Source organism: Erinaceus europaeus, chromosome 18, assembly GCF_950295315.1.
Source record: "Erinaceus europaeus chromosome 18, mEriEur2.1, whole genome shotgun sequence".
Lineage (NCBI taxonomy): Eukaryota > Metazoa > Chordata > Mammalia > Eulipotyphla > Erinaceidae > Erinaceus > Erinaceus europaeus.
The window spans coordinates 17,391,392-17,407,453 of NC_080179.1; the positions used below are offsets into that span (position 1 = coordinate 17,391,392).

Here is a 16,062-nt window from a genome sequence, read left to right on the forward strand (position 1 = left end):
CCAGGTGCTTTTCTTGGTATTTTCACGTGGTGCCAGTGATGCAGGATCTCAGACATCTGCCCTGAGCCATCTCCTTGCTGGCCCTGCCCCTTTCAAATAGTCATTATGGACTCATTTCTTACTGTGTTTTTAATTCGTGGCAGTCAGTATTTCTGATGTTTTTATTGTTAGCTATCAAAAAGAAAAAAGTGGAGTGTAGGGAGAAGTGAAGGTGGTACCTGGAGATACAATCTAGGGGAGTTGGAAATTGATAATGCCCAAGAGAAAGTATGCTAGGAGAGAAGTTTCAAAGTGCGCAGGGTGAAATCTGAAGGGTTTGGCCATAGAAAGTGTGGGTATAATCATAGCATAGGAAGGCATAGTTGAGAGCTTTACAGATGCATATATACTGGTAGGAAGATAAGGCAGCAGTTACCAAATTGCTTCTCATTTCATTTTGTACTAAACCAAGATGGGTGAGTAAGGCAGGTGTTTGAGATTTCAGAAGAAGGTATGCCGTGTTCAGAGGGGAAGGCTGGAAAGTGAAATTACTAGTGAAGGGTAGAATTGCAAGGATTACTTGTGCTCATTTAAGAAATTAGCACAATTGTGTTTTCTCTGATGAACAACTTTTGGATGCAGACGCAGGGTTAACTTAACTGTTTCCTGGTAGAAAGTTCTAAGTTTTTTTTTTTTTCCTTTCTTAATTTTATCTCCACCATATGCCTTATTTCTGGGGTCTGTTTCTTTTTATTTTTTATTTCCACTCTAGTTGTATGTTTTTATTGTTTTATTGCTGTTGTACCAGGGCACTGCTCAATATAGGCTTCTGCTGATGGGGTGGGGTGGGGGAGGATGGGTTGAACCTGGAATCTCAGCCTTCTCAGGCATAAGTGTCTGTTTGAATAACCATTATGCTATATTCTTCCCACCCCAATTTTATCACCATACTGGGAGCTATGGATTTGTTGTGCAGGCACCAAGCTTCAGTGATAACCCTTGTGACAAAGAAAAGAAAGAAAAGTCTTAGCTCAGATAGAACTTTATTTCATACAGCCTTTCTCCTTTAAATTAGTGCTTGTTTAATAATGTCTCTTTCCTTTGTTTTGTATTATTGTTAATAGGGGTGTCTCCTTTTGGAATTTAAAACTCCCTATTCCTTTTTCCAAAATTTTTTTTTTAATCTTTGTTTGATGGAGACACTTAGATAGAGAGGGAAGGGAGAAATAGAAAGGAAGAGAGTGAGAGAGAGACCGACCAACCGACCGACCTACCTATAGCAGTGTTTCACCACTTGCAAAGCTTTCCCCCTGCAGGTGGGACTGGGGCTCAAACCTGGGTCCTTGTGTCTTGTAACATGTGCACCCAACCAGGTGTGCCACCACCTGGCCCCAAAAGTCATATTTCTTATTCATATTTCTCTCTCTCTCTCTTTTTTTTTTTTTTTGGTGGGGAGGTGAATATGTGAACAAATATCAGTAATAAAGAGAATTTTGTGGTAATGTATAACAAAAAAATTTTTTAAAATATCTTTTTAAAATTATTCCCTTTTATTACCCTTGTTGTTTTATTGTTGTAGTTATTATTTATGTTGTTGTTGGATAGGACAGAGAAATGGAGAGAGGAGGGGAAGACAGAGATGGGGAGAGAAAGATAAGACACTTGCAGACCTGCTTCACTGCTTGTGAAGCCACTCCCCTGCATGTGGGGAGCCGGGGCTTGAACTGGGATCTTTACACTGGTCCTTGTACTTTGCACCACCTGTGCTTAACCTGGTGTACTACTGCCCGATTCCCCTATAACGAAAATTTTATGTTTACTTTTGAAATAATTATCTTCGTTGAGATAGTAGAGATGTACAGTATCTGTTTCTTGCTCACTACTAGTTGTATAATTGTGTCAAGTTTGTAGCTTCTTAGAGAACCTTGACATTTAGAATTTTGTTTCAGAAACCAAACTGTAAACCCTTGGTGAGGATGGTGAGAAACACCAAGAAAAGAGAAAGTAGTCAGGGCCGGGTGGTGGCGCACCTGGTTGAGTGACATGTTACAGTGCGAAAGGACCGGAGTTTGAGTCCTTGGCCCCCACCTGCAGGGGGAAAGCTTTGTGAGTCATGAAGCAGGGCTGCAGGGGTCTCTCTGTCTCCTTCCCTTTTGATTTCTGGCTGTTTCTATCAAATAAATAAAGATAATGAAAAAATTTAAAAAAAAAGAAAAGAGAAAGCAATTTTATATTTATTTTTGTCTACATCTAAAGAAATAGAATTAAATGACTTTTTGCAATTTTTTTTTAAGCAGCATGTTCCAAGAATAAAATGATAGGAAAAAAGTTTTTCATCTTTGATGAGTACACAATGAAATATTTGTAGATGAAAAGTATATTTTACAATATGCTTTAAAATAAAAAGGAGGTAGTATGGATTATAGAGCAAATAGACTTTTTCCAGAGGTTATTGTTGAAGCTGGATAATGGATACATTGAGACTTGCTACAGTCTCCTACTACTACTGTACACATCTGAACTTTGCTATAGTAAAGACTTTTGAAAATACAACTTTATAATCACCTCCTGTTTCTGACTAATAGAACGGATTGGTAAACTTTTAAAACTAAGTTTCATGTACAAGTATGATAAACATTAATTTCGTTGTCAAAACCCACCATGATACTTGGTTTAGTTATTAGCAGCTTGGCCAGGGAATTATATTCAGTTCTTCCTCAAATGTTAAAGAAGGTTCTTGGTTCTGAGGGAATTTTCTTTTCTTTTTTTTAAGTTTTAAAATTTTTTTTATGTTTATTTATTTTCCCTTTTGTTGCCCTTGTTGTAGTTATTATTGTTGTTGTTATTGATGTCATCGTTAGATAGGACAGAGAGAAATGGAGAGAGGAGGGGAAGAGAAAGATAACCTGCAGATCAGCTTCACCGCCTGTGGGGTTTGAACCTGGTTCCTTGCGCCGGTCCTTGCACTTTGCACCACGTGCACTTAGCCTGCTGTGCTACTGCCCGACTCCCTTGAGGGTATTTTCAAGGTGGACTGGGACTGTAAACCATTTTCCTACTATATTGCTTGTAATATGAATAAGATAGTTGTTACCATTTCAGGTACTAACCAGTCACACTAAACTACAATGAAATATTCTTGGTTGTGAGATACGTTTTTATAGATTTATTTATTTCATATGAGGTATTGTTTTATTTGGTGAGAGATAGTGAAAGAGATTAGAGCACCATTCAACTCTGGCATATGCTGGTGCCAAGGATAGGACCTGGGGTACTCTGAGGTGTTAGCTATGTAAGTTCTGTGTTCTAATGCTGAGCTGTCTTCCTGATCTCGATACACTAATGAATGGCTTTGGTGCATGTTTTGACAGCTAAAGTGCAAAGAGAGTAAGAGCTCAAAAATTTAGGAGAGGAATTTCTTAGAATAGAACTGTATTTAGAAGCTTTTTTTTTTTTTAAGGTTATAGAAAATTTATTGGAATAAACAAGAAATAGTCACTAATGCTTCGAAGAGAAGGGCAAATAGTAAAAAGGAACCATCTGCCTTAAAGGTGAGACAGAGAGGCATGTCAGCAAAGAGAAAGCCAACTGACAACTGCCATAGAGTATTAACACTTGGCACTGTGTGGTCAGATGTAAGAGAATTGAGTGCATGCTTAAAATCTCAAAACACCCACAGATATATTGGGTGCATTTAAAGCAGGCACGTTAACCAACACTGTAAACCAGGTGTGTAATTGGATATTAACCAGTGTGATGTTAAGAACTGCAAGGTAGCTAGCTGTGTTAGAAGTTCTAAAAAAGGGGCCAGAGAAATGCCTTACTGGGTAGAGTGGGAAGGAAGTGGCACCCCACCCCCCTTTAATACTATTATATATCTTTCTGCAGTTATGAGGAATGTTTGGGAGATGCTGTCATGATAACCTAGTTGCTGTTTGGGGACTAGTGACCATTTGAGTAAAACAGTGAAGACCGTTGATTATTATTGGTGAAGACTTTAATTGTTTTTTTTTTTTTTGCCTCCAGTGTTATTGCTGGGGCTCAGGGCCTGCACTACGAATCCACTGCTTCTGGAGGCTATTTTTTTTCCGTTTCGTTGCCCTTGTTTTATCATTGTTGTGGTTATTATTGTTATTGTTGTCACTGTTGTTCGATAGGACAGAAATGGAGAGAGGAGGGGAAGACAGAGAAGGGAAGAGAAAGATACCTGCAGACCTGCTTCACCGCTTGTGAAGCGACCCCCCTGTAGGTGGGGATTCTGGGCTTGAACTGGGATCCTTAATCCTCATGCTTTGTGCCGCGTGCGAACTTAGGGAGCTCATGAAAGTTTTTGAACAGATGGATAATATGAATAAATCAATGCTTGGAAAACACAGTTGAGGGATAGTTTAGGTTAGAAAGTAGCACTAAGAGAAGCTAGACTGTTTCATTTGTACAAGGATGAAGTAAGGAGGTAAGAACGCTAATAATTGAAAAAAGTGTCCAGAATTTGGTAATTCGCTAGAAGAAATAAAAGATCAGTCTTTGTTTAAGGGAAGGCAGCGGGGGTGTACCATTTTTAATGGATTGACAAAGGACAGTAGACTCTGCAATTCAGTAGATTAACGATGACTGGGATAGATAAGCTACATAAGAGAGTTAGTAAAAATGTTTTGGGAAATTTTGTTGGGTTGGGATACAAATAAGCCACCCTTTTAGCATCAAAAATATGTAGAAAAATTGTTTATTTTTGATTTCAGAGATAGCCTTTTAGGATTATGAAGTTTTAGTGAGTAATATATAGCTCGTTGGATAGCAGGAAAACAGGTATTTCTGTGTTCATGTCTGGCAGTGTTTAGTCTGGAAGTAGTAGATAAGGTTTGGTTTTTGTGATTTTATTAGTTGGGATTTGTTTTTGCTTTAAATTTTATATCCCCTCAGGAAAGCAGCCTCTGATGATTTGACTAATTACTTCTCCTTTATTTAAAGAAATACACTATATCCTCAAGAAGACTTTATCCTTACATGAGAAATCCAACTTTAAGACACCTATTTTGTAGGCGGAATTAAATGCCAATATGAAAGCAACAATCCACGTTATGTATCAGTAAGTTTATTCTGTAAACATAGTTATGCTATGAGCCCTCCTTATGATGCTTTTTGATTGCCTACCGCTTACTTATATTTCACTTGGGATACTCTCTAAATCCGAAAACCTCTGTGTACCCGCCTTCATCATGAGCCTTTAATATGCTAAAATTTTTTTGTGAAAATGGAGTATAGTAAAAGCATTTATATCTAGAACATAAGAGGTTTCAGGCTTAGATCTGTGAAAGGAAAACTTTAGATTTAAAGTAATACTTTATATTTGGATAAATTAACAGTTGATTTATTTTTGCTATAGTATCTAGATGACAAAGTTAATTTATAAAGCTACTAAGACAGTCATTGAAAAAAGGTAAATCTTTAGTTTTGGTTAACTTGATTTCCTTCTCAAACTCATTTCTGAGGAGTAATAAGGCTTTTTTCCCTCTTCTATTCAGAATTTCCTTTAGGCTGTACTTGATTAAGTAGCAGTAATCACTTGGGAACAGTTTGGAAAGAGGAGGTTAGGGGTTTTGAAGTATTGTTTGCCATATATTTGAACTTCATTCTATTTATATCTTATATCTTTCCAGTGCTCTTATCAAATCTTGACAAAACTTAGTTGGAGAAAATTTGTGTTCCATAATAAAGAAACACTACCCTAGAGTTAATATATATATATTTTTTTAATTTAAGAAAGGATAAATTAACAAAACCATAGGGTAGGAGGGGTATAATTCCACACAATTCCCACCACCCAATTTCCATATCCCACCCCCTCCCATGATAGCTTTCCCATTCTCTATCCCTCTGGGAGCATGGACCCAGGGTCATTGTGGGTTGCAGAAGGTGGAAGGTCTGGCTTCTGTAATTGCTTCCCCACTGAACATGGGCGTTGACTGGTCAGTCCATACTCCCAGTCTGCCTCTCTCTTTCCCTAGTAGGGTGGGTCTCTGGGGAAGCGGAGCTCCAGGACACATTGGTGGGGTCTTCAGTCCAGGGAAGCCTGGCCGGCATCCTGATGGCATCTGGAACCTGGTGGCTGAAAAGAGAGTTAACATACGAAGCCAAACAAATTGTTGAGCAATCATGGACCCAAAGGTTGGAATAGTGGAGAGGAAGTGTTAGGGGGGTACTCACTGCAAACTCTATTGTACTTCTGCTTTCAGTTATATATTTTGCAGTAGTTTGTGGATACGTGTGAACATACGCTCTCTCTCACAGAAGCTGGTGTATATCTAGGTTTTGGGACTTTGTTAGAAAGTGATCCACCTGAGATGGAATTAGAGAATGCTATGAAAGGAAAGGTCTCACCCAAGTAATGAAGCTGAAGCGTTGTCATTCCACACCTGAAATCTCTGGACACAGTCTGAGCTGAAGCATGTTGAGGTGGCAATTGTTGCGTTGATTAGGTTGTGATCTGCTGATGAGTTAATATATTTTTTTAAAGATTTTAAAAAATATTTATTTATTTTCCCTTTTGTTGCCCTTGTTGTGTAACATTGTTGTGGTTATTGATGTTGTTGTTGGATAGAACAGAGAGAAATGGAGAGAGGAGGGGAAGACAGAGAGGGGGAGAGAAAGACAGATACCTGCAGACCTACTTCACCGCTTGTGAAGCAACTCCCCAGCAGGTGGGGAGCTGGAGGTTTGAACCGGGATCCTTATGCTGTTCCTTGTGCTTTGCGCCACGTGCGCTTAACCTGCTGCGCCACTGCTCTACTCTCGAGTTAATATATTTTTTATTTTTATTTATTTTTTTACCAGAGCACTGCTCAGCTCTGGCTTATGGTGGTGCGGGGGATTGAACCTGGGACCTGACAAAGCCTCAGGCATAAGAGTCTGTTTGCATAACCATTGTGCTATCTACCCCTGTCCTAAATTTTTTAATATTTATTTTTCCTTTTGTTGCCTTTTTTTTTATTATTGTTGTAGTTATTGTTGTTATTGATAAGACAGAGAGAAATGGAGAGAGGAGGGGAAGACAGGGGGAGAGAAAGACAGACACCTGCAGACCTAATTCATCGCCTGTGAAGCGACTCCCCTGCAGGTGGGGAGCCAGGGCTCAAACAGGGATCCTCATGTTCTCGCCAAGTGCACTTACCCTGCTGTGCTACCGCCCGACTCCCTAGAGTAATATTTTATCCAGTGAGCTGTAGTATTTTATCACTTTATTATTTAATTTGCTTTTTGAATCAGGCATATATTGGGGGGAAGAGAATGAGATTGAAAGAAGACTATTTTAGTTGCTATTAGCTTCATTTGACATGATATTAGAAAGAAATGCTCTAGAAAACGATTTATTTACTGGTTTGCAAGTAGGCATGAGGAGCAGTAGAGTCAGGAAATACGGCGGATTTGTACATTTGGAAGAAGCAGCTGACTTTCAGCTTTGATTAGTAAGACATAAACCTGAGAAGCCTTTTGAACAGATTACTAAAGTTATTCAAATCCTTACTGGAACCAAACATCCTAGAATAGAATGGATTTTTAGACCCAGTTGATCTGGAGCCACATATTTCTATCTAAACTGGGTAATTTAAAGCTATTAAATACTTAAAGCATTTAAAGTGGGACATAGAACATTGTTCTTGATGCAAATCAAAATATGACCAGAGCATAAAGTACATGTCAACATCTTACCTTTTAAAAATCTGTCACTGGGATAAAACGTGCTTTGTCTCTGTCTTAATAACCCAGGGGTCAAACTGGCTTCCTCAGGCATGCGAGTTCAGCACTCTGTTAAGTTGAGCCATTTTGCCAGCCATTTGTGTGTCATTTGAAAATGTATTGACCCCTCAGGAAGTGGCACATCTGTTTGAGCCACGTGCTACAATGTCCATGGATCCAGGTTCAAACCTCCAGCCCCCCCCACCTACAGTGGGGTAGCTTCACAAGCAGTTGCTGCAGGTGTGCCTGTTTCTCTCCCTCTTCACCTCCCCCTCTCAATTTCTATTTCTGTCCAGTAGATAAAAGTGTGTTAAGAATATACTAATGCATTTTTAGTGCACCTGCTTTGCCATAGGTGTGATCCGAATAGCTCAGCTGGTTGAGCATTGAACTTGCGCACCTATGTTTCCAGTTGGCTTGCTTTGCGTGTTCCAGAGTGATGCATTGACTTGTCTATCTCTTCTTCTCTCTGCCTCATGTGAAACTACTGTGTAGGTGGGATATACGGACAAGCATATATGAAGTTATATTTGGTAAAGGAAGAAAATTGCGCTTTATAACTATCCATATGGGTGTTAATGCTTGATTGATATAGTGAACTGAATTTTTTTAGAAATCTTTGCCTACAGTTTAGAAATATCCTCTTGAGAGAAAAACTGGGGTAAAAGTCCTTGGTAGCTCTGAAATTATCCATAGGAATCTAAGTAGTTATGAATGTAAAAATCTAATTAAAATAATATATGCCATCTTGCAGATTTATCCTTCCTTAAATGATTTTTACGGCAGGTGAAGCTGATTAAAGGGAAAATGTAAATAAAATAAACTTTTAGAATCAAATGAAGTAATTTCATCAGTGCTTGAAAAGTTGAGTACAGAAAATGTGAAAGCCTTTGATAAGAACAACACAATCCTAATGATATGCTATTGATAAAGGAGAATGTCTCATTTGATCAACAGTACTGTAAATCGTATTTACCTATTAGTTATTTAAATAAAGTATGCGTGCTCCAGAATGATAAACCAGTTGACATTTTATCTTAAGTGTTCTATTAACTCTATTGCTAAACAATTACCAGGAGGACTTAGCAATTTCTACTGTTAATTTTTTTTTTACTAGAAGTCTAGACACACCCCGAGTTATTAATGCTTAACTCCCACTGCACTTACAAGTGCCATTTGTGCCTTGTGTTACATAGGATGCGCATGCCCTCTTGCTCCTCCTTTTTGCATGCTTTTAACAAGCTAGTGCATGGTGCTGGTTGTGTGTGCTTGGCTTACATGAATTTGTATCTTCTGGTTTTAACTGAATAATCTTTAAAATGGCAAGTGGCTTTCTTGTTCATGTAAAGAAGTCAGGAACTGAGGGGTCATCCTGTTTCCTGTTCCTCTTTACCTGTCTTTCTCCCACAACACTTAATCACCACTTGAAACACTGCGTGTTTACTTGCTTGCCTGTTTGTTGTTTTCTCTCAACAAAAAAGTAGACTTGATAAGGGCATGAACTAAACTCTTAGAACCATAGAACCATTTTTTTTTCTTGTGGTTTAACAAGTTTTAAAGTATTGTAACTTTCCAGGGGTGTAACTTCACAACCGTACATGATCATTGTTAGTTATCTCACCTTCCAGCAGTCTCCCCCTCCATAACCACCTCGGGTTTCATAAAGTATGGACTTAATTTTTAGAGCACACTCAAGAGACTGTGTCTATTTTTGCTTTTAAATTTTTACTAGGAAGTAGAGAAGGGGGTTTGTTGAATGAGATGAAAATGTAGTAAAGTAGTTGGTTGATTTTTTTTTAACAAAGTTTCTAAGTAATCTCAGAGATTACTTACATTTTTATTTAGAATCTCTATAATGATAGAAATTTGTACATACATAAAATTTGTAAATTATATGTGAATAATTTGTTGAGTTTTTACAAAATACATAGGGAAAACTGTCACCCAGATGGCAGAATTTAATATCAGCAGCATGCACCATTTCTTGTATATCCAGCAATCCTTTTAAATGTAGGTAGTCATCATACAGTAGTTTTCGTTTGTTTTTTGGCAGCCCCGGGACCTCAAACATGTAATTTGGATCATTTCCAGGCTGACCTTTTCATTCCTTGTACTTTTCGATAGAGAGGGAGGAAAGGACAACCATAGGACTAGAGCTTCTTTCTCCTAGCACTGTGGCACTCTTTGTGGTGCCAAGGCTTGACGCACACTACCACCCCACCCCCGTGAGCTATCTTCTAGTCCTCTCATTATTTTGAGTTAAAATCAGTAGAGTAGTAGCAGGATGGGGAGGAGGGCACGGAGGGCCTGTCTGTACACAGAGTATGTGTATCTCTTCTAAGGTTATGCTTGTGACATTAATTTCCTATTAAGTATAAATTGTCAGGTTTCATTATTATTATTTTTTTTCCCTCCAAGGTTATTGCTGGGGCTCGGTGCCTGCACTACAAATCTACTACTCCTGGAGGCTATTTTTTCCCTTTTGTTGCCCTTGTTTATCATTGCTGTCGTTGTTGTGGATAGGACAGAGAGAAATGGAGAGAGGAGGGAAAAATGAGGAGAGAGTAAAGAAATTACTTTTCTGTCATTTACACTAAGATGTTGAGGAAGATGTAAAGTAGACTCAACCACCTTGCAGTGACTTATTTATCATTATTTTTTAAAAATTTATTTTAATCTTTATTTTTTGGATAGAAACAGCCAGAAATGAAGAAGGGGAGATAGAGAGGGAGAGAGATGCAGAGACACCTGCGGCCCTGCTTCACCACTCTTGAAGCTTTGCCCCTGCAGGTGGGGACTGGGTGCTCTAACCTGGGTCCTTGTGCACTGCAACATGTGCACTCAACCAGGTGCACCACCACCCGGCCCCTTATTATTTTTTCTTACCAGAGCAGTGCTCACCTTTGTTTATGGTGGTGTGGGGGATTGAACCTGGGACTTTGGAGCCTCAGGCATGAGAGTCTCTTTGCATAACCATTATGTTATCTACCCCCGCCCTCTCTCTCTCTTTTTTTTTTTTAAACTTTTTAATTTTTTTTTCCTTTTTGTTGCCCTTGTTTATTGCTGTTGTTACTGCTATTGCTGTCGTTGTTGTTGGATAGGACGGAGAGAAATCAGGAGAGGAGGGGAAGACAGAGAGGGAGAGAGAAAGATAGACACCTGCAGACCCACTTCACTGCCTGTGATGCAACCCCTCTGCAGGTGGGGAGCTGGGGCCTCAAACTGGGATCCTTAAGCCCACCCTTGTGCTTTGCGCCACCTGCACTTAACTCACTGTGCCACCACCTGGCTCCCTGATGACTTATTTTTAAGATGTTTAAGATGCCATGCAGTTTGGCAAAAAGACACTGTGCTAGGATTTACTAGACTAGGTCTGTGATTAAGAAATAGAGATTTAATTAGTACAAGTATTAAACTGGGAAAGTGATGCTGTTAGATTTTTATGTAGGAAGAAAATTTCTGGAAACTGGAAATTAGATTAAGGAAAGATGAGAGAGGCTGGGGATGGACTGACAGGCCTTGTTGAAGTTGGTGAGTGAGCAACTCAGTGGCCTCTAATCCTGAGGGAAGGTGGGTGCAAGGAGAAAACGTGGTGGCCAGACAAAGTGTATTCAGTTAGTATGCGCCACAGTCTTTATGCACATAGTGTATTCCGGTTGAATAAGAAAAGTAGGTTGTAAGTAGTTAGCGCTGTTCATGATACATCTGTTAAACCTATTTTGTAGTTTCGAATAAGACTATCAGCAGTAGGAGCAGGGATGTTCTATATATAACACCACAATCTCAGTCAAGCTGTATTTTGTCCCCTCTCAGCAATTAGTGTTTTGTTCTCTGTTATTAATCTTTTAGCTTTTAAAATGTCTTTTTAAAAATTATCTTTATTTATTGGATAGACAGAGCCAGAAATCCAGAGGAAAGGGGGAGAGTGATAGGGAGAGAGAGACAGAGACACCTGCAGCACTGCTTTAACACTTGCAGAGCTTTCTCCCTGCAGGTGGGGCCCAGCGGCTTGAACCTGCTGGGTCCTTGTGCATTGTAACACGTGAGCTCAACCAGGTGCACTGCCACCCAGCCCCATGTTTCAGTCTAGATGCCATCACCCATTATTTTTTTTTAAATAAGGCTGTACAGTTTGTTTGCTTTCTTATTCATTTATTTATTATTTAAAAACCAGAGCATCAGTCTTGAGACCTCATGCTTAAGAGTCCAGTGTCCTATCTGCTGCAGCATCCCTTAGACTTCTGCCTCCTTTTAAAGATGTGTGTGTGTGTGTGTGTGTGTGTGTGTGTGTGAGAGAGAGAGAGAGAGAGAGAGAGAGAGAGAGAGAGAGAGAAACAGAAACAGAAACATACCAGAACAGCACTTTGACTTACGCCAGTGCAAGGAGTGAACCCGGGACCTCACGCTCGCAAGTTCGTTACTCCACCTACTGAGCCACCTCCCTGACCTCAATCCATTTTTTCTCTTTTGGCGCTTGGCCTTGCACACGCATGATTCCATCACTCTTGGGTCAATATTACCTTGTAAAAACTAATTCTCTGTCATATTTGTACAGAAGCCTAGATGTTTTCTCATAAAGATGTAGGTGATTGACTATACCTGACTCGAAAGGAGGTGAATACTCATTTATATTGTGTACCTGGAAGGAATGTATAATAGCTTTCATGTACTTACTGAGAAAATAGGGACCAATTCCCCCTTATTTTCAGCCAGCCACGTGCTTTGTATCTGAGGTCTAGTGCTGTTCATGGCGCATAGTAGCTGAGTGGAAAAGGTGAGTATGCCTCATGTGTTACCGAAGAGGCGATTGTTCTTCCTTAGGTCGGTTTGTAAGTCTTCTGCATTGCCATCTCCTCCTGCCTTCTAAGTGACTTCTCTTCTGTGTGTTCTCAATATTTACCTCTCTTACGGCCCATTTCCCCAAGCCTTTAAAACTGTCCGAGTATTTTCTGTGTTTAGAAACAATCAAATGCACCCTTCTTCAATTCTTTGGTCCCCTTTAGCTTCTACTGCCTTATTCTGGCTCTTTCAAGTCAGCTTTCTGGAAATAAGTTTTTATATTTGTTTTACTTTTTATCTTTTAAAATAGCTATTTAGAGAGAGGGAGAGAGGACACCAGAGCATCACTTGGGCATGCATAGTGTTAGGATTTGAACTTGTGTCTTACCTATATTTGCTTTTAAACACTTTCCGACTCCTTGCTCACTTTCTTGGCTTTGCTGCAGTATTCGATTTCTACCTCATTCTCTCTTTCTGGATACACGTTCTTTCCTTTCTTTAATGTAGCCCTTGTTCTTACTGTTCTTTCTGTTCCTTTGTAGGTTTTTCCTCTTCTGCCTACTCATAAATGTTTGCATTTTTCTTAAGTCACTTTATCTTATTCTACTCAACAGCCCTTAAGTGATCTGACTTCTTTCTTTGCATGTACTCTGTCACTGCATCTGCTGCAGTTCTGTTTGGTTTGTTTGCTTGTTTTTGTTGTTGTCACTGGGGTCTCCTCTCTGGGTTCACTTCTCCCCATAGAGAAAGAGGGAAAGACACCACAGCATCAAGACTCCCCCTCCACATGGTCATGTGAGTGGCAAAGCAGGCTCCCTCCCAAGTGAGCTATCTCCTCACTCCTATACCACTGCCTTTTAAGTTTCTAGCACAAATGTCTTTTTTTCTGCAGTTCAGACATGTAGATCTAGTTATGTTTTCTTTCAGATTTCAAGGCTCTGAGCCTTGAACTCATTAACTGTCCTTTACTTATTAACTATCCTTGCTCTTCTCTAGTATTTCCTCTCTCTTTAGTATTTTCATCTTCTGTGACTAGTATCTCTATCCTATAGCCCAGACCAGAGTCCCCTCTCATCCTGATTTTATCTCCAGTTTTAGTTGTGGTTATTCTAATAAAAGCTAGTCTAATAAAAGCTAGGGAGGAGGCACTGTGGATTAAAGGCATTGAACTCTCAAACATGAGGCCCCAAGTTTAGTAGCTGGCATTGTATGTACCAGGACGAGACCTTGGGTCTCTCTCTTGATCTTATTTTTTTAAAAAAAATTAACTTCATTTTTATTTTAAGATCAGTTTTAAACTGAGGGAGTTTCTTTTATTTCTTTATTTTACCAGAGCACTGCCCATCTTAAGATGGTTCTGAAGATTGAAGTAGGGACCTTTGGTACCTCAGGCATGCAAGGTTTTTTGCAACCTTTATGCTATCTCCCTAACCCAGACAGTTTGATTTAAAAAAAAAAAAAAAAACTAATCTGTGTCCCAAGTTTTAGTGATTATTACTGGTCTAAAACAATAATTTTTATTAAGATTTTTAGTTTATATAAATCAAAATTAAACATTGCTGCAATTTATGTTTTACCAAAGATGGTCATATTATTATATTCATTGTGTAGTGTGTTTTCATTTGCTGATAAATGATGCTGGACAAGCCAGATGGTGACTTTCCTGATTGAGCACACGTGTCACCAGGCACAGAGACCTGAGCCCAAGCCCCTGGTTGCCACCTGCGGGGGGAAGCTTCACAAATGGTGAAGCCGAGATGTAGGTCTCCCTCCCTCCCTCTTCATCCTTCCATCTTTCAGTTTCTCTGTCTCTACCCAATAAAAATAATAATAAAAAAAACGATGCTGCATTTCTCCCTGTGTAAATAAAGGTGTTTTTACTGTGCTGAGAAAATTATTTAGCTTCTTATTAGAGTCACTTTCCACCATTGCATGTTCAATTTGTTTGCTAATAAGGTTTATAAAAAATGTTTTTGAAAATGAAACTATGTGGTGGCATACCTGGTTGGTTGCACATGTTATAGTGTACAAGGTCCTGAGTTCAGTTCAAGCCTCTGATACCCACTTGCAGTGGGAAAGCTTCAGTGGTGAAGCTTTACTGCAGATGTCTCTCTATCTTACTCCCTCTTTATTTCCCCACTCTTCTCAATTTCTCTCTGTCTCTATCCAAATAAATAAATTACACACACACAGACACACACACACACACACGTATATATATATATATATATATATGAGAAAATAGAAACTTTCTCTCATACTTAACTTCTACCACAATGATGTGGTTATTGTACATATTTTATTGGTAATTGGCTTTAAATCTTAGGCTTTAGTAAGGAGTTTTAATTGAGTGGTGCAATCTTGTATTTACGTATTACAGATAGGCATAATTGATGCAGGTTATGAAAAAGCTGTTTACAGCATTAGAATTTGTTCCAATCTGAAATGGCCATCGGATTTATTGACTAGTTGAAACTATAATTGAATTTTCAGATTGAAATTCAGTTTATGATTCAGCACATCAAAAAAAAATTGCCTATTTTGCTTAGTCTTTTAAAAATTAATTTATTTTTAATGACAGAGAAAGATGACCCAGAGAGCAAACAGAACACTGCTCTGCTGTGGTTTATCTTGGCTCTGGGGATTGAACCCCGGGACTTTGGAGCCTCAGGCATGAAAGACTTTTGCATAATGGTTATACGCTGGCTCCCAGGCCCTTTGCAAGCTCTCATGCTAACTTCCCATTGTGGCTTAACTTCTGATTTCTAGAATAAAATTGTTTTGAAAGACTAAACCACAACAAGGAACAATGCCTGCTCCACAAAAAAACCAACTTTTGACTCTGTAGTTTTTACTTTACCATAGAGAGATTCAGCTGTGGGGTTACTTCCTTGGGCCAGTGGGCTGCTTCTTATCTGTATTTGTTTTTGTTTTTTTTTCTTTAGATATTCGGATCAAAGAAGAAGAACCTGATCCTGAAGAGTGGCAGCTGAGTGGTGATTCTACATTGAATACCAATGATCTCACACATCTAAGAGTCCAGGTGGTAGATGAAGAAGGGGACCAGCAACATCAAGAAGGAAAAAGACTTCGGAGGGTAGCATGCACCTGTCCCAACTGTAAAGAAGGTGGCGGGAGGTATGCGCACATGAAGCAAACCAAGGTTTTAAGGAGTGCTGATATCATCAGCCTAAGTTTTGAAATGCTGCATGCAAGCAATATCACTAGCTGTGGGGAATTCTCATGGTCATTTGTCTGTCTGTATGAGTATGACAGAAAAAGAGGATAAAGTGTATGAAGTCATAATTTCAAATCTAAAAACCTTATTTTATACTCAAGTTATTTAGTTTGCTTAAAAACAAACAACAACAAAACCCAGCTTAACAGATGTAATTTAGTAGACCATATCAGAAATTAGTCTGCTTGTAAACCAGCAGTGGGATTTGCCTAAATACAGTTAAAAAGTTGATTCTTAATTTGAGAATATCAGTTTTACAAAAACAAATTCAGAAATGGCAGATAAACACAAGAATTTTCATTTTTAGAAGAAACATGAGCTTTAATGATGTA

The 16,062-nt window shown here is 39.0% G+C and overlaps 1 protein-coding gene across 7 annotated transcripts in view; it reads left to right on the forward strand.

Annotated features, from left to right (window-relative positions):
* Window positions 1-16,062, forward strand: part of SP3 (Sp3 transcription factor) — a 44,739-nt gene that overhangs the window by 20,000 nt on the left and 8,677 nt on the right. For all 7 annotated transcript variants that reach the window (XM_060177695.1, XM_060177697.1, XM_060177701.1 and 4 more), the window contains one exon: window positions 15,438-15,630. In XM_060177695.1, the coding sequence (XP_060033678.1) occupies window positions 15,438-15,630 (193 nt within the window). The remainder of the gene's footprint in view (window positions 1-15,437; window positions 15,631-16,062) is intronic.